This window comes from Micromys minutus, assembly GCF_963924665.1.
Source record: "Micromys minutus genome assembly, chromosome: 25".
NCBI classification, from domain to species: Eukaryota; Metazoa; Chordata; class Mammalia; order Rodentia; family Muridae; genus Micromys; species Micromys minutus.
Genome location: NC_137960.1, coordinates 23,064,090 through 23,090,337, shown reverse-complemented (window position 1 = coordinate 23,090,337; position 26,248 = coordinate 23,064,090). Strand labels below are relative to the sequence as shown.

The 26,248-nt window shown below is 46.8% G+C and overlaps 1 protein-coding gene across 4 annotated transcripts in view; it reads left to right on the top strand.

Moving 5' to 3' along the window:
• Positions 1–26,248, top strand: part of LRRC20 (leucine rich repeat containing 20) — a 92,937-nt gene that overhangs the window by 35,281 nt on the left and 31,408 nt on the right. For all 4 annotated transcript variants that reach the window (XM_080937627.1, XM_080937624.1, XM_080937626.1 and 1 more), the window contains exon 3: positions 5,456–5,605. In XM_080937627.1, coding sequence (XP_080793753.1) covers positions 5,456–5,605 — 150 coding nt within the window. The remainder of the gene's footprint in view (positions 1–5,455; positions 5,606–26,248) is intronic.

Genomic DNA, 26,248 nt, shown 5'->3' with positions numbered 1-26,248 from the left:
ACTCCTCTCTGAATGGCACACTTTTTGTAATCATATCAAATGGCTCTGTGCTTTCTGGGGGTGCATACCAGTGTGTGGTTCTTGGATATGGTAATGTATCAAGAAAGTGCCTCATTATATGCCATTCTGTCTGCCTTAGCATTGACATCCCCCTAGCTGGTTTTCTTCAAATCACTCATTTTCTTAAATAGGATTTCAAGTCTGTGCCAATTGAGGAAGCCGCCTAAAGGGCAGGAACAAGGCTAAACACAGCAGCAGTTACAGACACTGAAGGAGTGATTACCAGGGTGCTCTGGAGACAGGACTGGTTGTTCTGGCCTATCAGCTTCACAAGCCTGTCACCCACTGTGCCAGCATGGCCCTCCCTTTTTAATTTTACTGAGAAGAAAGTGACTGCCTAGTTTATCCTCAAATTTGCCAGGCTTTTCCCCCTGTTGACAGTTCATTTTGTGATACATGTATTTTTCTGTTGTGAAAGTATCACTGGATATACCCCTGTTTGACAAGTTGTCTTATATATAAATATATAGTAGCATTTTGCTTCTGGAAAACAAACATTGGGACCGTTTATGGTAACGAACAATCAAATCCTCTCCAATAATTGCTGGTAGTGGTCTTGTTATTTTTTTCCTTTTCATTATCTTTCCAAAGCTTGTATACTTTTTACCTAGTTGGAACGATTGTATATGTAAAAAAAATTTTGAGACATTGTCTGGCTGTGTTCTCCTGCTGGCCTTGAACTGCTGGACGCAGATGGTCTTTCTGCATCTCAAGTAGCCGAGACTCTAGGCACACACCTTCACAACCAGCTTAACATTAATGCTTCCTTTAAAAAAAAATTGCTGATCCTGGGGCTACAAATGGAGAATCCTGCCCAGCAGGTATGAAACTCCTGGCTCCATCCCTGACACAGCATAAAACCAGGCATCCTCCTGTCCCAGCAGTCGGGACACAGAGGCCGGAGGATAAAAACTATTCAAGGACGCACTCAGCTGCTCTTCGATGTGGTAGAGGCCCAGCCCTGTGAAGAAAAAGAAGAGAAAAGAACAAGGAGAACGGGAACAATGATCTATCCTCTATCCTCTGTGACATAAACCCTGAAATTTGGAAAGTGTGGTGTGAAGTCTGAAAGTGTAAAAGTGACGGACAGCCATGGGCTGAGAGTCACTAATGGAGGAACTTAATTCGGCTCTCAGAGGAAGACCTCAAGAACCGCATACAAAATAACATAAGAAGTGAACAGGATGTCCCAGGGGGCAAATCAAAACAGTTAATAGACCGTGAAATGTATATAATTATTCTCATTACCCAAAGCATTGCAGATTAGACCAAGGGGCACCACTTCCATTGCTCATGTTACCAAGGTGTGTTCCCAAAACAAGGCCTATTGCTGAGTAGATTTACAAACTAACAAAGTTCTAGAGAGCGGCTTGCAGTCTACGTGAGGGCCATGCATTTGTTTCTGGCTTTTATTTTCCCTTTGAAGCTATCTTACGTCCTATTTATAGATTAGTCTTAATTTTTCTTTATATTATTATCTAAGCATCTTCATCTCATTATCTTCTAGACTTTTTTTTTTTTTTTTTTGGCATGAGCCATTGTTTGCCTTATTTTCTTAAAAAGATCCAAGTGCGTGCGTCTTTGCATGTGCTGTGTGTGTGCAGTGAGTGTTCCTTGGATCCCTTGCAGCTAGAGTTATAGGTAGACGGGACCTGCCATGTAGGTGCAGCGAGTTAACCATGGGTTCTCTAGAAGAGCAGCAAGGTCTGTAGGCCACACTTTGCCACTTCACCAGACCCTGCTTTTTTTTTTAACGTTCAGTGGTCTGTCTTTTACAACATTTTTGCCTTATATACTCTTTGGAAAGATACCTTTGTCTAAGAGCTTACATAGATATTAACTCCACTTCTGGTTTTTCTGTTGGAGATAAAAGATTCTGAGTCTTAGGTGAGTCTCTTTTGTTTTCCCCAAGCTATTAAGCGGGGGAGCTGATGAACACTTTTCCCCCCCTGATTCATTTGTGAGGCTCCCATTGGCATTGTTAAATTATGACATGTTTTCTTCTGGGTTAAACATCTGGGCTCAATATTTTCTTTATACGATACTTGTCCTTTTGCCCTCTCTTAATTAGTGTAACTTAGAGAGTGACTCGTCTCTCAGATCACTCTGTTCACTCACAGAGAGATGGGATTTGTGTAGAAAACACAGCAGACATTCTTTTAAAATCGGCAACGTGGTTCAGAGCAGTGGTGGTGCACACTTTTAATCCTAGCACCCTGGAGGCAGAGGCAGGCAGATCTCTGTGAGTTCAGGGCCAGCCTGGTCTACAGACTGAGAGAGACCCTGTCTCAAAACCAACCAGACAACAACAACAAAAAAGGCAACGTGGGCTGGAAAGATGTCCCAGTGAAAGGTTAGGACCCAAGTTCAGTTACCAACAGCTGGTTTGTGTGGGTCACAACCACCTTTAACTCCAACTTCCGGTGATCCGACACCATCTTCTGATCTTTTTGGGCACCCACATGTCCATGCTTGTATATACACAAAGACACACACATCTGCACAACTTAGAAGTGAAATAAAGTTTCTTTTTAAAAAGCAGCACCATTTAAGTATTTTATCTTGCCATCAGTAAACACGTTGTCTGTCTTCACATCTAATACAATTCTAAATATATCTGAGCACAGACATAGAAAGGCACTGACCAAACCTAGGATTAAGTGGTCTCAGCGACAATGCATGAGACTCCAGCTGCTTGGGGCAGCGAGAAGGCTTCATGGAGCAGGAGCCGTTTGACTCAGAGTTGGAACAAGAGGAAGATCTTCTGGGCAGTTACTTGAGAAGGGCTTAAGTTATATGATAAATAATCATGATTGTTATGTGATGGTTCTCATGTGCTTTGTATTATTGTTGCTCCTGTTCCTACCGGACCTTTAAAAGCCACATTTTCCTATTGTGAGTACAGCACAGGGGTAGGGAATTTGCCTAGCAAGCTCAAGGCTGCAGGTTCAGCTCCCAGGGCTGCACAGTGGACAAACAACGGTATATATAAAAACTCATAGTTTATCGCTGGCACTTAGGATCATTGTTGCACTTGCATATTTACTCTGGGGACCATCTGCAAACGCTTAGCAACCCAAGAGAGCCCTCTCTTCCATAGAGAAGAAATGGGTGTTGCTGCCACAGTCCCGAGAGCTCCAAGGGCTCAGAAGGCAATCACCAGCAATTAAGAAGCTCCAGAAAGATTTCCAGAAGAGGTGTGGAAGGAGGCAGGCAGCCTTGAAGCAAATACCGGGTTTGAACAGTGTGTGTGAGGGGGGATGCCACCGAAACATGCTATCTGTATATCTGCCAGACCCTTTGTGAGTTAAGACTTGATCACAGTTTGTCTTCTTGGCAGCTGCCAGTCAAACACTGCTGCTGTCATTTTATATAGATGTGGAAACTGAGGCATAGGGAGCCGGATGGCCTAGTGGCATAGCCTCTGCTCTTCATGTGTCCCTCTGTGTGCCCACACAGCTTTACGGAGTGCGCCGTAGTCCACATGCCGTATAGTTCATCCACGTGAAGGGAGCCCCCGGAACCTGGCCACGGGGCTACGTGGGGGAAGTACTTCCCCAGCCTACGCAAAGCAATACGAAATATTGGTTCGATCCCCAGTATTCGGTGAGACTTGCTACGGTAAGGATCCACCTGTGTCCCCATCCCTTAGGATGTGGATGCAGGAGGATCAGAAGTTGAAAGTCACCCTTGACCACACATAGGGAGTTTGAGGCGAGGCTCCATGTGCTACACGAGACACAGAAGAAAAATGGAAGGGAGAGGAAAAGAAGGAAATCCTTTCTGTGGTGTAGAGCATTGCTCGTACCCCTCCCCAACTCCTCCACCCCCCCCACCCCCTCCCCCCGCAACCGCTCCCACCCACGGACTCTCTCCAGCAGCCAGGGCACCCTGCTTGCTGTCTGAGTGGACTCAGCTCTTCTAAATGTTTCACGTATGCGGAATTGAGTAAGCACGGTGTCTACAGCTGACTTCTTTGGCTCAGCACTGTGTTTTCATGGTTCTTCCATGTTATGTTATTTCTCTGTGGGCAGGAGCATGTTCTTAGGTACACATGCACTTGTGCTCATGTGTGTGGAGGTCAGAGGATAACCCCTACTGTCGTTTCTCAGTTAGCATTCACTTATTTTTCCATTCTGGGGTGGGGGCGGGGATGGGGGTGTCTCAGGAAAGTAGGCTAGGCTTGGCCGGTGAGCCCCAGGGCTAAGCCTGTCTCTACCTCCCTAGCACAAGGATTATAACACACACACACACCACCACAACTGCCTTCCCTACACCCCATGGGTTTTAGGGATCACACATAGGTCTTGGCAGTTGCAAGGCACGCACTTTTTCAACCGCATCACCTCCCCAGCCCAGCCCCTCGTCTATATTATTTCTTTCTTTCTCTCTTTCTTAATTCCTTTCTCTTTTCCTTCCTTTCTTTTTCTGCATGGACACACTTGTCTTTGTGGCTCCTGGGTTTGTATGTAGGAAGGGTGTGTACTGGCTTGTTTTGTGTCAACTTGATGCAATCTAGAGTCATCAGAGAGGAAGGGACCTCAGGTGAGAAGATGCCTCCATGAGATCCAGCTGTAAGACCTTTTCTCAGTTACTGATAATGGGGGAGGGCCCAGCCCATTGTGGGTGGAGCCGTCATCCCTGGGCTGGAGTTCTGAGTTCTATAAGGAAGCTGACTGAACAAGTCATAGGGAGCAACAAACCAGTAAGCACCCCCCCCCCCGCCCCATGGCTTCTGCATCAGCTCCTGCCTCCAGGTTCCTGCATTGCTTGAGTTCCTGTCCTGACTTCCTTTGGTGATGAAGTGTGATATGGAAGTGTAAGCTGAATAAACCCTTTCCCTCCCCGACTTTCTTTTTGGTCATGCTGTTTTGTCACAGCAATAGAAACCATTACTAGAACAGGTGGCATCCCTCCGTCATATGGTGACTGTCGTTAGCCATTAGTAGAGTGCTAGCCTGTTCTGCTCAGTGGGTTCTCTGCTGCTGCATGTTTGGTTCAGGTCAGGAAGATGGTCAAAACCAGAGTCTAAGCATTTGTGTGCATCCAACACAAGCGGTCATTCAGTACTGAGACTGCCTCATTATGACTCCAAAAGAATCGGTTATGTAAGGGAAAATTCAGAACAGTGCCACCCTGAAGAACATCTTTATTGTGACTTGAAGGTTCTTTTGCCTCTTGGAGTCGAGCTAGGAGGCCTTGATAATAGAGATGGGGACAGACCTGAGTGTGTAAAACGGACAAGAGAGCCTTAACACTGGTGGGAGTATGGCCCAGGCAGGAAAGCATAGAAGCTGGAGAAGGAGGGATGGGTTAGATCCACATGGGTCTGGGGCAGATTCTTGGGGAAGCTGTGATTCATGGCTCTGATCTGTCCTTGTCCTTTTTGCTGCAGACCTGGCCGACTGCAAGCTTGTTTCTTTCCCCATCTGCATCTACAAGGTCCTGAGGAACGTCTCTGACCAGATCCACCTCATCACACTGGCTAACAATGAACTCAAGTCTCTCCCCGGCAAGTTCATGACCACCTTCAGCCAGCTTCGAGGTAGGCCATGTGTTAGCTCAGGCAAGGAGAATGTGACCAGCCCTTGACCTTCAGGGTTTCACCTCATCGGAGAATGTCCCCAGAGCTAGCTTGGGTTTAAGCAGGCCTATAAAGTCATTCCCAATGGTAGCCTTTGAAGATATAGGCTTGTGCCTGGAAGACTCTGGGTCAAATTCCATTTCCAGCTGGCTGAAAGTAAGATTGACTGAAGACAAGGTGAGACCTGGTTGGACTCTCTGATCTGACGAGACCAGCAGGCCCAAGGGCACGAATGACTCATTTCCTTCTCATCCCTAGAGTGGCTCTCTCTGATGTCCCTCTGTCAGTGCAGTTTGTGACGGGTGTCAGCAATGTTGGCTTATCTCTCTGGCATACACAGACTGAGCAGCGGAAATGGTTCATGGAGGGTGCTAGGCAGGAGGCCAGCAGGTTGGGCACTGTAGATCTTTTGAAGTGGTGTCTCTGGAGGCTGAACTCGATGTGCTGAAACTGTGGTACCATGGTACTCCCTCCTTCCATCCTTCTGGTCCATGGAGCAGGACTGTAGCCTAGACACTTGTATAACAGTAGGGATGCTGGGGTAGGAGAGAGCAGAAGGCACAGGATGCCTGAGTAAGGCGGGTCCTGCCTCCTAGGGCTCTCTGTTTATTGGAGGTATGAAATGAGCCCATGATTCCGCTTAGAGAACCAAGCTGTATGAGGAACAAGCAGGCCAATCTCAGATCCCTGATCTCGGTGGGGCAGGCTTCCTCAGGGTGCCAGATGAGGACCGGAAAGCAGAGATAAATATGGGAGGGCAAAGTTTGGTCCAGCAAACAGGAAGGACTGGTGTGGTGGCTCAGAGGGTAGCAGACAAGAGCTTCACGGTGCACATGGATGAGCATGGAGGCTGAAGTAGTCTGGGCGGATCCTTCTGAGTGGAGGTTACTGAGACCAGTGTATCTGAAAAGCCCCAGTGCTTGCAACTGGGGAGTGGGAGGGGCCTAGGGTGGGGCTTATTTCCCCAGAGGCACCTATGTGTAAACTTTGACCTAGCTGGTTTCTCTTTTCCATCCTTTCTGGTGTCTGCTTCTTTCTATAGGTGAGGTGGGCTCGGGCTGTTAGCTCATGTCCCTAACTGAAATCAGAACCATCCTGGGAACTTCTCTGTACACAAAATCACCCCAAGGCTAGATGAACTGAGTCTGAAGTGCGAGTCTAGGCACTGGCATTAATATAGGCTATTCTGTTGACTGCCAGAGTTGAGACCCACACAGTTCAGGGCTTATCAGCACAGATGCCTGAGAGTCTAGCTGGAGAGTAAGGCGTGTTTTGTGTTGAGCACGTGGCAGTAGGGAGTAACGGGGACTTGCCCACCGACCATTAGTATGTCTGTCAGCTGGGTTGCCACAAGAGAAGATGGGCTGGTGGTGTCCACTCTTCTGATCATCTGTCACCATGGAGCCAGAGGTGACGTTGAACTTTTAGCCTTCTTCCCTCTACTTCCAAGCCCTGGGATTATAGTCATACACTCCCATGGCTGGCTCCTAAGGATTACTTAATACACAATTATTAAATAAGCAGCTTGAGAGAATTTCCCCAAGTGCTATGTTACATGAAAGCCAGTAGGGATGCATTTGCAATGTAGATTTAGCTTGTAAAATATTGACACGGCCTCTAGCATCCTAGTTCTTGGAAGGGGATGGAGAATCAAGGGAGGGATGGGGAAGGTGTCTTACTTCCAGTTTCTATTGCTCTGAAGAGATACCATGACCAAAGCAGCTCAAAAGGACAACATTTAATTGGGGCTGGCTTACAGTTTCATAGGTTCAGTCTATTATCATCTTGGTGGGAAGCCTGGCAACCTTCAGGCAGGCATGGTGCAGGAAGATCTGAGAGTTCTACCTCTTGATCCAAAGGCAGCAGCTAGGAGAAGACTCTCTCTGCACTGGGTGGAGCTTGAGTACTAGGAAACCTCAAAGCCCCCCTCTGCGATGACACACTTTCTCCACCAAGGCCACACCCATTCCACCAAGGCCACACTTCCTAATAGTGCCCATTTCTGTGGGCCTAGGATATTCAAACCCTCACAGAAGGACTTGGCTAAGGTCCCAGAGCAGAATCTTCAGGGCCCAGACCCAGGGCTGTCCCACAGCATTAGATCAAAGGTCTTGTGGTTTTATGCCCAGCAGTAACACCCACCCTACCCCATCAAAGTCTCACGTAGCCCAGACCTGCTTGAAGAAGACCTTTAGCCTTATGGTCTTTCTGCCTTTGTCTTCTAAGTGTTGAGATTATATGTCCATCTTCTATGGTGCTGGGGGTCAAACCAGAGCTTTATCATACTGGGTAAGCCACACCCTTGGTCCTGGGTGTTTGCTTTCTAGAGAGAAAGGTGGTGAGGATGTCAGGGTCTCAGGAAGAGCACTTGGGTTGAGGCTTCCTTGGGCAGAGGGAGGTCCTGTGTACTTTTCCTATCATCAGTCCAACACTTAATGCACCTACAGTCTTCTAGACCTGAGTTTGGAGGTGGGAAAACAAAGGTGGCTAGTAAGCTAGGTATCTCCTTGAAGGAGTCCTGGGTTATAACAATCATCCTTACCTCTGCCCCACACCCTGAGGGCTTGGACACTGGCAAGGGCATAGTGCAGGAGGAAAGACTACTGGACAGTGTATTAATATTTCCTGAGAGCAGTGGGGGCTGGAGGAAGAAATTTCAGAAAGCCCTCAGCAGCATCTTGAGAGAAATGCTGTTCAGGGGTACCCCGCCCCAATGTGTTCTCTCTGATACCATTGGATCAGACACCCATTGAAGGATGCTGTTTGAACTCTCGTCTCTGCCTCCACCAGCTCCCGACTCCTTTATCCCTCAGCTTGGGGTTTCAAAGGGAAAGCCTGCTCTGCTAATTGGATTTCATACAGTGGATTGGAAGCTATAGTGGCCAGGAGCTGCGGATGAGGGGGAGGAGGGGGAGTGCTTGAGACAAGGTTTGTTCGACTCTTAGAGAGATAGCTCTGAGCCCAAGTCTTTGTTGTGATTTCTCAACAGCACACACTCATACACTCACCCCCTGTTTTGTGTGTGGAGAAGGAAGAGATAGTGGCGTTGCTGACAAGACTCCATTGCCATCTTTAGGCTCTTAACAGAGTAGCTTCCAGGCCGTTTGCCCCCTGCCTGCCTCACAGGCTCCCAAGGGTACCCTGGGGGAGAACTATCTCTACGAGGCTCTTGGCTTTCCAGGTTTGGGGCATCTTTGAGTCTGCCATCCCTAACTCATTTTGATGAAACGAAAAGGCAGGACCTTGTCTGCAGTGTCTGAGGCTCAGCTGGTTGGCTGGATGTCTAGCATCTAGGATATCTTAGGTTCAGTCCCTAGAAGTGCATAAACCAGTTGTGGTGACACGTGCCTGGGATCCCAGAACTCCAGGGCCAGGGGCAATCGAATCAGGAGTTCAAAGTCATCTTCTGCCACCTGGCCTGTGGGAGGCCAGCCTGAGATATGATAGCATGTCTTGGAAACAAAAAGCAGACCTGAGCGAGATAGAGCCAGTGTGAATGGCAGGTGGGCCTGGGGAAAGAGACCTCAGTGACCGGTGGCTCTTCTGTGTGCCTCTCTGTTCACTTGTTCTCTGGCTTTACAACTCTTATGGTTAATTGTGTCAGGAGTATAAGACATACCTAAGAGATACATGTGTGTATCCCCCATCCCACAAGACACTTGGAGATCCCTGTCCTTGTAATCTGCTATAGAGCAGGAAGCCACCCCATCATGTGCACTTGGCAGAGGCTCCAGAGCGGGCAGGGGACTAGGAACAAAAGCAAGGGCTTTGGTCTGAGCCACTGCTTGGGCAACTACTAATGGCCTCCTAAAAGCAGGCTTCCTTGGTGATGTTCTAGAGTTGGATAGAGGTAGGTTTAGCTTTCTCCTCATGATCCATAGTTGGTTATGGAGACAGAAATCAGGAAAGCTTACCTAGGTGTGATAGGCTTAAACCTATAAGCCCAAGACTTGGGAGGTAGAGGCAGAACCCAGCGCTTCAAAACCAACCTCAGCTAAATCATGAGTGTGAGGCTAGCCTGGGCTAAATGGGATACAGTTTTATCAATATTTATTCTGCCCCCGACCCCCAATTTCAGAAGCTGTGCATTATTGAGTTTTGGCCTTTCAAAGCCTGTTATAGGCATTGTGATAGAATCTCGGCTTGTGTCTGGAGAGACCACACCAGGCCAATACAGTTCCATGTGGAAGAGGTTTTATTGAGGACGATGGAGACAGAGGGGAGAAGAGAAAAAAAAAGGGGAGGGAGTAGGAGGGTCTGCTTTATATTTAAACTGTGACGTAAGTGCTCCCAGGTGAAGATGAGAGCTGAACCAAATGTATGCTAGGAATGTATGGCCATTGCTATGGCAACAGATGTGCAGGGTCCATGTTGCCTGCCGGTGACATCGCTGCTGGAGGCGAAAGGGGTTCCTGGTGCTAACAATAGGGGCTTTTGCTTGTTGAACAGTTGTTATAGACAACTAACTGTTCCTATGGTATCTGACTTAAGTGAGCAAGTGTCTTAGCTAGGGTTTCTATTGCTGCTACAAAACCATGACCAAAAAGCAAGTTGGGGAGGAAAGGATTTATTGGGCTTACGTGTCTAAACTGTAGTCTATCACTGAAGGGAGTCTGCTTTCTTACAGAACCCAGGACTACCATCTCAGGGATGGCACCACCCACATGGGCTGTGCCCTCCTTCATCAGTCACTAATTTAAAAGATGCCCTATGTCTGGATCTTATGGAGGCATTTTCTTAATTAAGGTTTTCTCTTTTCAGGTAACTCTAGTTTGTGGGTCAAGTTGCCATAAGAATAGCTGGCACATCAAGTGTCCTGGGCTAATAGGTCCAGATAATTGACTTCCTGTGCTACAGATTGTGGGCCAACATTCTGTTTGATACTGGCTTTCACTGTTGTCAGTAAATTCAACTTTTTGTGAGGCGGGAGTGATAGTAAACATCTGTAAACAAACTTGGAAGATAGAAGAAGGAGAAATAGGAGTTCAGGATCATTCTCAAATGCACAGAAAGCTGGAGGCTAGCCTGGACCAGCTGAGAGTATATGGTTATGAACAAAGTTGGGCTGGGAGGCTTGGGCTATCTGGTCAACCAGCCTGGGAGTTGCTGTGGAAGCTTAGCTAACCCAATGTCTCTATTGCAGGGAAAACAGAGTTGACAGAGCTGGGCTCAAGAACAAGGCTTTGTCTAGATTAAGTATTAGGGAGTAGAGTGAAGAGTAGGGTGACACCTGATCCTTATAGTGTGAAGTTGGGATGTTGGGGTATCTTATGATTTCCATGATGATGGGCTTTTTTATTTGCCCAGGATCGTAACCAGGCTGACCTCCAACTCTGTATGTATCCGAGGATGACCTTTGATTCCCAGTCCTCCTGCCCCCACTTCCTCTGTGCTGGGACTGGTGTGTACCACTGCACCCAGCTCTAATGAGTGACATTGCTTTTTGTCTCTTGTCTCTTTCCATATCCTTCTATTAGAGGTGTGTTCTCTGAGACTTCCAGCTGACAGGAAGACCTAGGTAGCCAGCACCCTGTGCAGTGTGTGCTCCTGCTCAGGCTGCAGGTTCCTACTCAGGCTGCAAGCTCCCCTCGGAGCCTATTTGTTAAGGGCTTCTCAACTCAACCAGCTGCCATTGTTCTCACCACAGGGGCCTCCAGGCAGCAACTCCTTTGATTATTGCCAGAGAAAATTACAATTTACTTCATTGCCTCAGCCAAGCAGATAGGTGCTTAGGAAGCTTCATCTTTTCTCTCTGGCAAGCCACCAAGATGAGAGGGCTGCACTGTTCTGCACATGATGGAGCAGGAGACTTAGGAGGTTTGGAGGGAACTGGGACAATGTGGCAAGTATCTCAGGATGGCTTAGTTCCTGGTGTTCTAGGAAAAGGAGGCTGTGGGCAAGGTTCTCTGGGGGCATGATAAATCTCCCAAGCTGAGGATGGGTTGAGCCATTCCTTACATAGACTGTCACATGGCAGGGCCAAGTGTGACCAAAATTTCAGGACAGTGGGCCTTCCCTTCATGCTCTATAGACCCTTGTACTGTAAGACCAAATTGAGTCTTATCTATCGGAGGCTCCCATAAATGAGACGAGAAGTCGGGGATCGATGTAAAAGCAAGAGGTTTATTAGTCCAGTGCACTGGGGTAGCTTACATCCAGAGGAAAGGCAGCCCTGAGCCCTCCATCAGTATAGTCTTTATACACTTAGTAACGGGTGGGCTACAGCGATGGTGACTAGGCATGCAAGCATTGGTGGGTTTAATTGACTTTTAAATCAATTGGCTGCTGCCAACGTGGGTTGCATCTCAGGACCTATGCCCTACATTTCAGGGCTGCCGGGATAAGACACTTCTCCCTGGGAAGAAGTTCAGCTTGGTGCCTGCCTGGGTCATGTATTAAGGTTCTTCCTCTACATTCCAGGGACTGCCCAGATAAGGTTGAAGCACTCCTTCCTGGAGGGTGCACTACTGCAAATGCCCTCAGTGGGAGAAGGGAGCTGTAAGACTTTCAGTGGGAGGGGGAAGCTGTAAGGAGGCTGTGAGACTAAAAGCCCTTAGGGTCCCTCAGTACTAACTTTTCTCCCAGCTCACGTCCTTTAGCAAAAGGAAAGAGGCAAGGATAGAGAAAGGGGCGGGGTCAGCGGACCAGACACAGATTCTCTGCTTCTTCAGCATGGATCCTGATTAGAGTCATGGAAACCAGAAGGACCCGTCTCCACGAGGCAGCCATCATTGCCGTCCCTAAGAATTCTATCTGGAACAGAGGAGGTGACAGAGGTGTGGTGGTCTCTAGCTGAAGCTTGTGCTTTCTGTCCTCACGGGTGTCTGACCCTTGGTCATGCAACAGAATACAAGTTTAAGTGTTTGTGATAACTGCTATGAGACAGAAAGATCATCGACCAGAGGCATATAGACCTGTTGAGTTGAAAGAAATCAGTTCAGGTCCCCTAGGAAGGGAGCTAGTGCCATCTGTCACTCAAGCACCTCTATCCTGCTCTCTAGCCAGGGCAAGCGTGCTGGGGCACGGGGTGGAGCACACCGGAACACAGGGCAGGCGTGCTGGGCCACGGGGTAGAGCACACCGGAACACAGGGCAAGCGTGCTGGGGCACGGGGTGGAGCACACCGGAACACAGGGCAAGCGTGCTGGGGCACGGGGTGGAGCGCACCCGGAATGCAGGGGACAGTGTGACGGAATTATCTGTCTTCCAGCTCAGCTCTCAGGCTCACATCTTCAAACCCCGAGTTGACAAAGGACTTCACATTTATCTCCACCCCTCCCCTTCCCCCAAGCTCTCCGCACAGATCTCCTTTGCCGCAGTGCTTCAGGCCCCTCTGTTCTGCGCGCCCCCACCCCTTTCCATTTCCCTCTGGCTGCTTGCAGCCCCACCACACCTGCACAGCCCCACCACATCCTTTGAAAGAATGGGTCCTGTCTGCCTGTTTGTTTTTGAATAGGCAATAGACACACAATGCAGTGGTCCAGTCAAAGGGAATAATAGGGGGAAATAAGTCTCTCTCCTCCCCCAGAAATCTAATTCCCTGCTCAGCAGCAGCTGTCTCTGCCAGCTCCAGAGATGTTGCTGGCCCATGAAATAGAAATTCATCTAGTATTAGTGACATTCACAGCATCCTGGAGCAGGCATCATTGTGAACCCCTTTCAAGTATAATTTGCTTAAAATTTCTACAGCCCTCTCACCTCTTCCCTTCCTCTGCTTCCTCCTCTCCCCCTCACCACTGTTTCTAGATCTCTTGCTATTCTTCCCTTCTCTCAGAGAGCACAAGGAACTTGCCCAAAGTCACACAGCAAGAGGGTGGGGTTGAGACCATTCACTAGAAAAGGATGCGTGTAGCGTTTTTATGTCCTAGTTATTTCTTTAACCCCGGGGTTGATGCTGGTCTAGTTGGGGATGTAGCTCATTTGGTGGAATGTTCCTGTGGCCTGGTTCCTGGGTTTGATCCCTAGCACCGCCTGAACCTGGCAAGGTGATGTATGCATGGGAACAGCACTAAGAAAACTACCTTATGAGGCTCTCTTAGGGGTTTTACCGCTGTGAGCAGACACCATGACAGAGGCAAGTCTAACTGGGGCTGACTTACAGGTTCAGAGGTTCAGCCCATCATCATCAAGGTGGGAACATGGCAGCATCCAGGCAGGCATGGTGCAGGAGGAGCTGAGAGTTCTACATCTTCATCTGAAGACTGCTATAGGAAGACTGACTTCCAGTCAGCAAGGATGAGGGTTTTAAAGCCCACACTCACAGTGTCACATTTTTTTCAGTAAGGCCATGGGCCTTCTAATAGTGCCACTCTCTGGGCTAGACATATACAAACCATCACTGAGGCTCAACACTTTTTTTTTTTTTTTTTTTTAAAGTCATAGACCCTCTTGCTCTCCCCATAGTTCACTCAGGAGTATGTTTTCTGGAAGCTTGCCTGTTGTTTCCTTTCTGTCTTAACACGCCCACCCTTGCCCCTTAGGAAGCACCATATGAAGTCCCTTGGAAGGACACTTAGCTGCCACACTGACGGTTGGCTTTGCCACAGTAGGCAAGGCACAACTGTTCAGGAATGCAGGCTCAGAGCTCCTTGCTGGCTGAACCTTGCTGGGTAGGTGTGTGGGGCTGGCGAATGCCCTTGAAGAGCAGCGGCACTGTCACTGCAAGGCCAGCCTTTCATGTACCCTAACAGAATTGGCTATTTTTCCTCCCGGGTTAATCGGAGTCAGCCCTGGCAGATGTCCAAAAGCATACTGGAATCAGAAGGGATAAGAGGAACTCGACGGAGGCAGGTTTCATTTCACAAACACTGGACACCACAGCTCAGGGCGGGTCACTGAGCAAGGAATTGTTGCTGCTGGGGCTGCTCACACCTGGAAAACCTCCAGAGTGGCACTTAGCAGGCTCTTCTCCCAAAGCTCTTCTGTCGTTGGAATCCCAAGTGGCCCCTTCAGCTCTGAACCCTGACCCCTCAGCCATGAGACACTGGGCCAGTGACCCGGATGCTGTGACCCTAGGCTGAAGAGCAAAGCAGACCTTGGCTCTGGCCATGTCTGGGTAGAAGAAATGTCAACCCAGAAGAAGTTAGAGAAAGGACTGAAGGACTGAAAGGAAGAAGAATAACATCAATCAGACAGACTCCCTCAGAGCTCCCAGGGACTAAACCACCAACCAGAGAACACATGGAGGGACCGTGGCCCCATACACATATGTAGGATGTCCTTGTCGGACATCAATGGAAGGAGAAGCCCTTGGTCCTGTGAAGGCTCAATGCCCCAGTGTGAGGGAATGCCAGGGTGGGGAGGTAGGGGTGGGTAGGTGGCTGGGGGATCACCCTCATAGAAGCAAGGGGAGGAGGGATGGAATAGGGAGTTTCCAGAGGAAGAACTGGGAAAGGGGATAATATTTAAAATGTAAATAAAGAAAATATCCAATAAAAATTAAAAAAAAAAACAATAAAGGAATGTCAGCACAATCAGATCAAGTGGCTAGGACTGTTTTCTCTGACAAAACAGTAGGCAAAAGAAAAAACAAACCAAAACAAAACACAGGGCCCCAGATCAGGCCATATGGAAGATGGACCGGAGCCATAGACACAGCCTTGCCATCCCCAGTCAGGTGTCTCTAAGCCTCACTCTTTTCTCTCCCCATCAGTCTGTTTTTGTGTTGTCCTAACAAAACACCCGAAGTGGAGCAATTTCCAGAGTAAAGAGGTTTGGCTCCCAACCGAGTCAGCTACAATGGTTTGAAGAATAATGGCTCTGGTGTCCTGGCTAGGGCGCCTGGCTGCATCCCAGTGTAGCTAAGAGGCAGAAAGGGAACTGGCCGTGTGCAGAGAAGGAGTTGTGGTGGAGTGGCTTCAATTTAAAGTGACTCACACTCTTGAGAAGTATTCTACCCTGCAAGAAAGGCGCAGGTCCCTTGATTCACAACCCCCACCCCCATGATAAACACCTTGTACTTGGAACCCCCCCCCCCACTTCTTGAGATGGGGTCTTTCTGTAGCCTCGGGTGACCTGAGACTCACTCTGTAGACTGAAACTCACAGAGATCCCAAATGCTGGGATTAAAGGCATGTGTACTGGGACACCTGGAACACTGGTTATAATCTTAAAGTTCCCTACCCCAGCACCTTCCTTCCTCAGGGCTTACAGCACAAGCCCTCAAACCCAATCTGAACCATGGGCCCGGGGAAGCATTCATTCCATGGTGATCCAGTGAGGTTAAAGACAGTTTGCTCCGTGCTTAGTAGCCATCATCGTGTGACAGGATTCAAAATCACCATGGAAACACACACTCTGGGCATATCTGGGAAGATCTCCGAGAGGTTTAACTGAGGAAAGAAGACACGCCCTGCATGTGGGCGGCACCATCCCAGATTCCAGATAGAATTGATTCTGAGACCAACCAGTTTTAATCTCCTTCTGGTTTCTGACCCTGAACACCTTGTGACCTTTCACCTCACCATCCTGCTACAAGCCTTTTCTGCCGAGATGTACTGTTCCCTCAAACTGAAACCCACAAAACACCATTCCTTAAGTTGTTTTTGTTGGGTGTTCTGTCACAGTGACAGAAAAGCAGCCAGTCTACCTGTGTGGGCACAGGGACCGTCTTGGTGAGCTGTGGCTCTGGGACAGAATGACAGTCACATTGGGAGGCATATTGCTCAGTCACAGAAATAGGCTATAGGAAAAACGTCAACGCCTGAGCTGAAAAGATTTAAGCCTTCAGAGACAGGGAGATGGAAGCTCAGATGGCCCATCTGACCCACCACAGGTGGAAGCTCTGGGTCCCAGGATTCATGGTCAAGATAATGAATCATGCCACAGAAATAGGTGCTTTGGTCAAACACTAGTGACAAGATTTGTCTTCAGCCATTGAAGTGTCTCACTCACCTTCCTTGCAAGCGAGGTTTGTGATGCTGGTATTGAGCTTGCTGTAGTCTCAGGAGTCTCCATGCAGAGAAGGCAGTTAGCATGCTACAGGTTCTGCAGAGGTGCTTGGTAGTAATCCTTCGTGGTTTAGAACATTTTGAGGGCTTTGAGCAGGGAAAATTTCAGACAGAAGCCAGATGTGTGTGTCTGCAGATGGTCTGAGTCCTACACATTAGTTTCTAGATTTGACAAAGCAGAAGATCCGCAGTTAGATTAGCAGCGACTGAGCTTGCTAGATAAATGTGGCCCGGGAAACAGATGGATTCGGCCTTAATCAGATGTATTGCCTTTTATCCCGAAACTATCCTGGCAGTTGTAGCATTTGTTGCTCAGCCTCGGTTTTTATCTGGTCTCTGTGTTGTGTGATCGATCATTTGGGCCAGCCCCTTTTGAAGCTGATGTGCGTGCATATTTTGGAGAAATCAGTAACTGAGACAGTCTGCGAGAGTGAATCACCCAAGCCGATTTGTTTTGTGAGGACATTCATGTCTCAGATGTTAAGAGGTTTTCCCTGGTCAGATCTAATCTTCATAAGTTCTGTTGGTACCCATATTTTCTCATTCCCTGTAGATACATAAGCCTAACCCCCATCTTAAAAGTATTGCAGGTTTCCATCCTAATGTCAACACTGTATGTTCATCCCTCAGTTTCTGTCTCTCAGCTGCTGCTGTTCCTCTGTTCAGCAACATAAGAAAATGGAGAGTTAACAAAGCATTATTTATTCTGTCCCTCAGGGTTTCTACTCTCCCTTTTTGTTTAATAAGCATCTCTTTTAAAGTACAACTGGCTCTTACTATAATTGCTTGTCCTGTGGGATTGTGTGGTTTACGAGTAGCATGCTTTATATTGTAATATACAAAGAATTGTTTTACCTTATTCGATTTAGAGTGGGAACACTGTCATTTTTAATTTGTGCAGGTATCCCCATGATTGCCATTATTTCAAATACGTGTGTAATTACACAATCAGCCTTTTCAGAACTTACAGCAGTTGCCTATTGAAACACTGAGCACATGTCAATAGTATGATTGTATACCTTGGTTTTCCAAATTCTGCAAAGTAAAAAACATCTATCTGCCAGAATTGGTACCCCTAGGGTTACTACCAGCAGGTAACAGAGTTTGGTTATATAGAGAACACATAGGACATTTTTTTTTTTAATTATTTTTTTTTTTGCTGTTGCCAAGTGATGGGAATTTTTTCATTAAACTTTTTCCATTAACATAATGTTTATCATGAAAATTTGAGGCCTCTAGCACATTTCCTATTAGCAATTGGTCACTTTCACCATTTCCTTGAGCTAATGGACCATGCAAACCTGTATAAGATTAAATATGAGTAATATATATTGAATGGTTTCTACTCTAATGGCCTTTTACAATTGTGTAAATAACAAAGTTAATTCTGAGTTATCAGGTAAAAATCCAGCAGTCTCTATATGTAAAATGACTCTGCATATAAAGAATCTGTAATTATGTTAAGAGATTCAGGACAATCTAATTATACCACATGTATTGTATACAGTGCTGATTTTTGGACTGATGTATATGGACTTTTGACCTCCTTGCTTATTTTATCTTGTTTGCATCCCAATCTTGTTTGTATCAGTATAAAATGTTGGTGTCTCTGGAATTGGTGTTCTCTTTATATGTGTGGAAGAATCCAATCTGTTCTTTTTAAAAAACGTTTGCTTTTTGGATATTTGTTATTAATTTCACCCAAGTAATTATTACAAGCTCTTTGCTAATCTTCATTGATCACCCATGATTACATAATCTCAGCATTTGTAAGAGGTACCACAATTTCAGCTGGATCTGTTCCTGACAATTGATGTAGTCTTATTCTATGTTTTATAATTAATTCAGAAACATTTTCTATATGTGCCTTCAATTTTTTACTTTGTTTATGAGCTAAGAAAATCCATTCCATAATACTATCTTCTCTTTGAATAATGAGCCCAGTGGGAGATTGAGTTGAAGGAAAAATGATGAAAAGACAATCAAGTTTAGAATTGATTCAATCCACGTATGTTTCTTGCAGTCATTGTTCTACAAGAGTTAACTCTTTCTGCTTCAGCTGTTGGACATCTTGGACTGTTTGAATCTCCTAGTAATGTTTGAAACAACTCACTTAACTTATATATACTTAATTGTATATATTAATTGTAGACCTCAGCCAGTTAGTATCTCCCATTAATTTTTCAAAATCGTTAAGAGTTTGCAATTGGTCCCTATGGATCTGTGCTTTATGTGGCCAAATTTTTTTGTTGACTAATTCTGTAACCCAAATAACTAACTAAATCTCCTCTTTGTATTTTTTTTCCTGGAGCAATCTATTACCCCCAACATGGCAGAATTCTTTGCGTTACCTTAAATATATTCTCTAAAATATCTTTGTCAGAATTAACCAACAAAATGTCACTCATACAATGATAAACGAAAGATTTCAGGAATGGTTTATGAATTATTCCTAATAGTTGCTTGTTGCAGTAAATATTAAATGTAATCTTCTATCCTGAGCTAGTGCCGGCTCCTATAGGGCCACATGACACTGCGGGGCATCTTTACCTTAGCAGCTCCACGCCACCTCTAAGTACTCACAGACACCGGCTTCTTTTTACCCAGGTGCAGTCCACTCCATCTGCCCTCATTACTTCTTTCCTGGGTGGTCCATGACCATCCCAGTGTGTTGGTTTCACTAACTTTCCCTTGGCATGTTGTTGCCAAGCCTTTCACACACACATCTCATTCCACAGGCCCCATGTGCCCTCACCGAAAGTGGGCAACAGAGTTGGAAACTGCTGGTTCCAGCTGCCTCTCAGCCATTGCTTCCACACACTGTCCTCCACAGCCTGGTACAGTCATGACTCAACAGTCAATAACTCATCAAACAGGTTTATATGTTAAACTCTCAAACCACAATCCCTCCACACAATAAGCTTACAACCAGTTGATAAAGATATAAACTGCCCACCTAGATAAGATAATTTGACCCATAGAAACCCTTAGAAATAATCATAATCACCTTATCTATATAGAGATGCATGGAGAGAAACATTGACATTTGTTTCCATGTTGCCTCCTCTCCAATCTCTTTGCTCTTCTTCCTGCTTCCTCCTTCCAAGATTTTTTCCCTGCCTACCTTTCCTTCTCATCCAATGATAGGCTAGGCCCACCTTGTTGTATAATGATACCATCCTACAGTTGTTGTAGAAAATAGTGACATAAAGTTGGACTATTTAACATTTCCTGTGGAAGTACCTTCCAGTGGTATCTTTTCATTGGACTACTGTTGTTGGCAGTAGGTACTGAGAAAGCAAGCCTTTCCCTACTGGGGAAAAAGCAATCTTTCAAGTCAATTATTATTATTCTAGGCATACTCTCAGTGACAAAGATGGTACAGGAAGTCCAGGCTGTAAAGGACCCATTGGTTGAATTATCTTATTAACTATTGTTAAATCCATCATCATCCTTCATTTCCCTGATTTATTTTTTACAACAAAGTCAGAGGAACTCCATGGGCTGGTAGACTCTTCTCTATGTCCCACACAGGTGATCCATCAGACACTTTGTCTTACTCATGGTGATCTACTAATTCCTATAAACTGTGTGTAAACCTTTCTGACGTAGCTGATCTGGATTCCAAGAGTTTTTGGGAAAGTACTAACATCAGCTCTTGTATCCACCAAACCTATGTCAACACCATTTATTTGTACCATTAATTTGGGTCTCTGATCATTAACCACTGTTTGCCCGAACACACATGTTCCCAGTACTCCCATAAGCCCCTAAGCTTTCTACTGGAGCAGCTTTTCCTCTGATGTAAGGGAACAACAATAGTTGAACAATTCTATCCCCGGCATCAATTTGCATCTACTTTCTTACATGTGCCATGATTTTCATTTCTTCCTTGCTGTCCCCAGTTACTACACATGGATGCACAGTAAATCCTTGAGAAGTTAATCCACTTCTTCCCAAGATTATTCCCACTGTCCCTGGGGGTAAGGGCCCATAAACCCCTTTGGGGTAACATTCAACTTTGGAGGATAATATAAGTTTCTGTGGCCATCTCTGAGGCTGCACTTTCTTCTGTAGCATATATAAGATCAGAAATGCTCAATGTAAATTTTCTTGCCCAAGTGGTACCACCTAGCTGACCAAAGGAAGATGACTCACGTTGTTTACTTCAGGTCCTTGAGCCGACAGGCCATTTGGTTCATTTCCTGAGGGCAAGAGGTTACCTTGTATGTCTCTCTCCGCCGACAATCCTTAGACCAATGTTTCCTCTTGCTACAGCAGCTACAATGCCCTGGAAGCCTTTGTGCCTCACAGCCACCAGACCTTCTTTTTGTGTCTACGAATACTATGTTCTCTAGAGTCAATATACCTGCTATTTTGAGCTCTGAATCTTTTAGTCTTACAGTATCTTTGGAAATGGCCAAATTCACCACAATTAAAGCATTGGGCATTTTGATCTCTGAGACTTCTAGCTATGGCTTGCCCTAGCTAGATACTCCTGTAAACCAACACCAGTTGTATCTTATTCGTTTGTCTATTAGGGCTCTATAGTGGGTATTCCTGGTTGTCAACTTGACTATATCTGGGAACTACAATCCAGAATTGGAAGGCTCACCTGTGATCCTGATCTAGAGGTTCGGAGATAAAAGTTTCTGACCTGGTTCTTGGCATGGGGATCTTGAGGCATAGTGGCTATGAATCCCGGATGCTAAGGTAAGGAGAGCTCTGAGTTCAAGGTCATCTGGGACACACCTTCTGTTGGAGACCTAGATAAGGACATTGGAAGAAGGCAAGTTCTCAGTCGGCTTGCCTTCTGGAACTGAGCAACTGCTAGATACTTGGACTTCCATTCACAGCTGCTGACCGTTGTTGGAGAGTTGGACTACAGACTGTAAGTCACCAACAAATACCTCACTATATAGAGACTACCCATAAGTTCTGTGACTCTAGAGAGCCCTGACTGATACAGGCTCATGTGCCTTCAGTGGTCTGATGCTCTCTTGCAAATGCTCTTACATATAGATAGATATACATATATGTATGCACACATACACACACACACACACACACACACACACACACACACAGACACACACACACATAAATAGACATACACACTCTGGCTTCAAGGCGAGTTCCCAGAAAGCTTTCTTATAATCTGCTTTCAGGAGTGCACACTTTTTATATGTCTGAGCTACGCTGGGGCTCTGATTAGACTCAGGCCTGAATTGGTTTGATAAAGTCCATCATTTTTCCCCTTAATAACAGTTGTGATCATGTCAGTAAATTAAAAGTAACAAAGCAGAGAGAGAATCCCCCCCAGCCTTTGTAGCATGTGCACCTCTTACCCTGCTGAGCTGTGTGTGTGTGTGTGTGTGTGTGTGTGTGTGTGTATGTGTGTGTGTGTGTGTGTGTGTGTGTGTGTGTGTGTGTGTCCATCCAGCCATCCATCTAGGGGATGGGGGCAGCAGCAGCTCTGAGACCCTTCACATGGACAGACTGTGTGAGTGATATCATGGCTGTTTTATTAACTGTTGCAAACACTTGCTCCCATGTTACTTGGGACACGGTAGGCTGCAGCTCTCTTCTCAGATGTCATCAGAGGTACAGAAAAGGATGCTGGCCCCAGCATCTGAGACTGTGTTTCATTCTGTGACTGGGAATAAAAACCTGCCTGCACCGCCGCATAACTCTACAGCCTCCCTAGGATTTGTTCCTTCCAGCCTCTACTCACAGATCTGACTTGCAGGTTTCATGGATGTCTGTGAAGGGAGGTCCATGCCAGGGGAGAGAGGCTCCTCTGTGCTTCTTCCTGTTACACAGTGCGCAGCCATACACCATGGGCTCACAGACACAGGCTTTCCGGCAGTGGCTCTCAACCTTCCTGATGCTAATGGCCCTTTAATACAGTTCCTCATGTTTCTGTGACCCCATAAAGTTACTTTTGTTGCTACTTCATAACTGCAGTTTTGCTACTGTTACGCACACACCATACCCCATACATAGTAACAGTAAATCAAAAATTTTGAAATTAAAAAAAAAAAAACACAGAAAAAACTGGAGCAGCAGAATGATTTCTTTAGATATGCTTAAGAACCCGAGTTTGATCACTAGACCCTACAACAGAAGGAAAAAACCAGCATCCCAAAAATTAGTCCCCTGGCTTCTGTTGGAGCACCCTTGCACACATGTGCCTACACACTCACATGTGTGTACAGTGTGTACACGCTAACAGTAACAACATCTTCAGTGGCCTGGCGTCACGCTTCCCCTGCTGTGTGTACTGCTGCTCAGGGCCAGCTCCTACGTGGCCTTTCTGGCTTTGCTGGCCAAAGAGGAGGCTGGGCAGCGTGTTTCTGAAAAGTGGGAGCTTTGAGAATCACACTGCACAGAGTCTGAGCAACCGGAGAAGGTGGGCTCACCCTCCCAGGAATGAATATCCAACTGCTGAGATGCTCCAGGCAGCCTGAGCATGACTTATCACCTTCCTCCGATGTCGTCTGCGCAGGGCCTGGAGTCTTTCTTAAGCAGCATTCAGTGAGACTTGAACAGTGGTACTTTTTATAGCAAGCAATAATAGTCATTCTTTTGTTCTCTTAGATGAAAAGAACAAATCAATGTAAGGAAGAGCGATGATGTACTGATGCTGTAGGATTGAGTGGGTGATGCTGAAATCCATTCCCTGCCCACTTGTTTACCCACTCCGGACTGGACTGTTTGGGACGCTTTCCTAGGGCAGCTTCTGTCCGCAGGGCAGGAGGCAGACCGAATGCTGACAGGGAAGTACACTTAGGAAATGGTGGCTCTCCGGAGGCGAGTGCTGACCAAGGAGAGGGGGATCCCGCTTTACCTGGGGTGGTGCCTGAGTGAAGACACTCAAATCAAAGGAGGCAGCAGGCCTGATACATACACAGCAGAGGAACACAGTTGAAAACAGGAGCTGAGGCACTTTGGAAACTGAGGCTAGAGGACCACACACAGTTTGAGGCCAGCCTGGTTTGCTAGCACGTTCCGGGCAGACAGGGCTACAAAGTGAGACTCTGCCTCCACGTGAGAGGAGTGGGGTGCTAGGTAGACCAGTTGTAAAGCGCTTGCCTAGCATTTGTAAATGTCTGAGTTTGATCCCTGACTCCAGATATTTGTGGTGCACACCTGTACCCCTAGCACTTGGGAGGTGGAGGCAGGAGAATCAGATGAAGGTCATTTTCAGCTACCTGATAAATTTGAGACTAGCCCTGGCTGTAGGATATCCCATCAGTTCAAAAGAAAGGGAAAGGGGGAGGGATGAAAGGGAAGGAATGAAAGCATCAGTCAATCAAACTCTAAGTGTGAGCTCCAAGGCAGCAAGCAGCCTGCTCGGTGAGAGATAATGCTGCTTGGCCAGGGCACAGTGGGCTAGATGTCTAACATTACCCCAATACCGTAACCTGGCAACCATTATCCAGATGGCAGGGTTTGGGAGACAGGGATTCCAGATGCCTGAATTGAGGGGGTCTTCCTTCCTGAGCCTCCTGGGTGACAGATAATGGACCCCATTAATGGGGAGATTTCTATGATTCATGCATGGTCTATTCATGAACTTAGCTGCTGAAGGAATCCTTGTTGCATAGAACAGGCCTTGGCATCTATTAATTGGACCTTGGGTGCAAGATGTCACCAAAGATAGGACACTGGGAGGCACCATGTGACAACCTTTCCCATCACTCATTAGATACTTACTGGGTGATTATGTAAGTCCTGAAGGAGGCTTGTCATAGAAAGGAAAAAAGAACCACACGAAGTTTTGGAGCGCACATGCACACATTCACACGTACACATGTGTGTGCTCGAGCGCGTGTGCATGTGCCTATGTCTCTGTGTGTCTGTGTGCACAGAGGCTCTGCAAAAGGGAACAAGGTTCTGAACCCTCACTGTGGCAGACCCTAAGGTGGGCTGTACAGATCTGGGGGTAGGCCATCTACCCAAGTCCTGCATCACAGGAGCCCTATTAGAACATGGAGCAGAGAGGGCTGGGCCGGCTACAGTGCTGGGGTGCTAGACTCTGGTTGTGGGGGAAGTGCTGTAAAACAGAAAGCTTTCTCTGGCTGCCATTCATGTAGCTTCGTGTGCTGCTTTTCCTTTGCTGGTTAATGTCAAAGTAAGGAAAAATAAGGACTTAGGGTGAGTCACACCCTTCATCATCTTTTTGTCACGCAAAATCTGTTTGAAGTGCAATTATGGCAGTTAGCTCACACACAAAACCCTGGAATTAGACAGCTTCTGCTACATCACTGGCTTCCAGAGGTGCTGTGAGTAGGCCAAAGAAACCCATTCCAGCTAGACTCGGGCAGGTTAACAGGAAAGACAGAAGTCGGTTATTCCCTGCCCTGGACCACCCAGGACGCCAAGTGCCCGGATGTGCACGGTCAGGCCTCAGAGCAGCTGTAGCAGATGCTAGATTAGCATGGTTCGCACTGGCCAGGGATTTCCCTTAAGGGAGAGGCCCCCGCCCCCAACTTTGAAGAAACAGACAACTCCATCCCTCCATTTTTAACTCTGGGCATCAAGACCTGTTTGGTACCAGGAGTGGGATAAGAGACAGCCATCGTGTCCCAGCCTGAGATAACACAGGCCGACTGATGCTTCCTTCTAGAGGCAGAGTACTGCAGAAATCCAGAGCACAGGCCAGGCAGATCCTGGTGCCCGAAGGAGAGGGAAGGGAGCAGAAGTAGCTACGTGTGAACTCATTCATCACAACTCAGAAATGCTTATAAGAAGAGTTGAGTACAATGAGGAAATCTTTCAAGATGACTCGTGGGAGCCAGGCATGCTGAGACACCCCTGAAATTCCACAGCCTGGGAGGCTGAGGCAGAAAGAGCTAGAGTTTGAGGCCAGCTGAAGCTATGATGAGGCCGAGTCTCAAAACAGTCACAGCATAGCACATTGGCATTCTACTCCAAAGGAATGGGACCGTAGGTGACCTGAGTCACACATCCACAAACTTGCCTCTGGTAGAAAACCCGAGGGACGTGGTGTGACATTTCAGGGTCTCCATTTCCTTTGGGCCAAACAGAGTTGAGACAGCCTACTGTAAAGGTCACATGTGAATGGTCTTGTGTTCTTGTTCCCAGAGTGGCCTCTCCCCGCCTCAGAAGCCGAGACCCTATTCCCTGCCTCTCCTGGTACTTTCTCTGTGTGAACTGACGTGGTTCTCCACATCCCCACGAGGCAGGCAACTGTCGGCTCCTCTCAGATAAAGAAACTGGGATCTAAATGGACATAAGTCAGCCGGAGTAGCCAGGCTGAGGTTTGCACTTGAGCAGGGGCTCACGATTTCCTACCGTAGCCCTTCAGTTTTCTCCTTGCCCTGTTCAGCCTTGGTTGGTTTTGGTTGGTTTATTTGTTTACTTGTTTGTTTTTACCTCTTTTTCTATGAGGGCCCCTATGGGAGCCTCACTCATCCTTCCTTCTGTTCTGCGTTGTTTTATTTAACTGTATTTCTGATGGTACTACCATGGCCACATAGTTACCCCCGCCTTATACTTTCATTGGTTTTCATGGAATAGGGAAAAAAAAAAAAAAAAAAAAAAAAAAAAGACAGACACGTATGCCATGACCAGAGCTAGTAAGTGATTCATCGCCAAATGGAAACGTCTCCGGTAGTCGAGTTGTAGA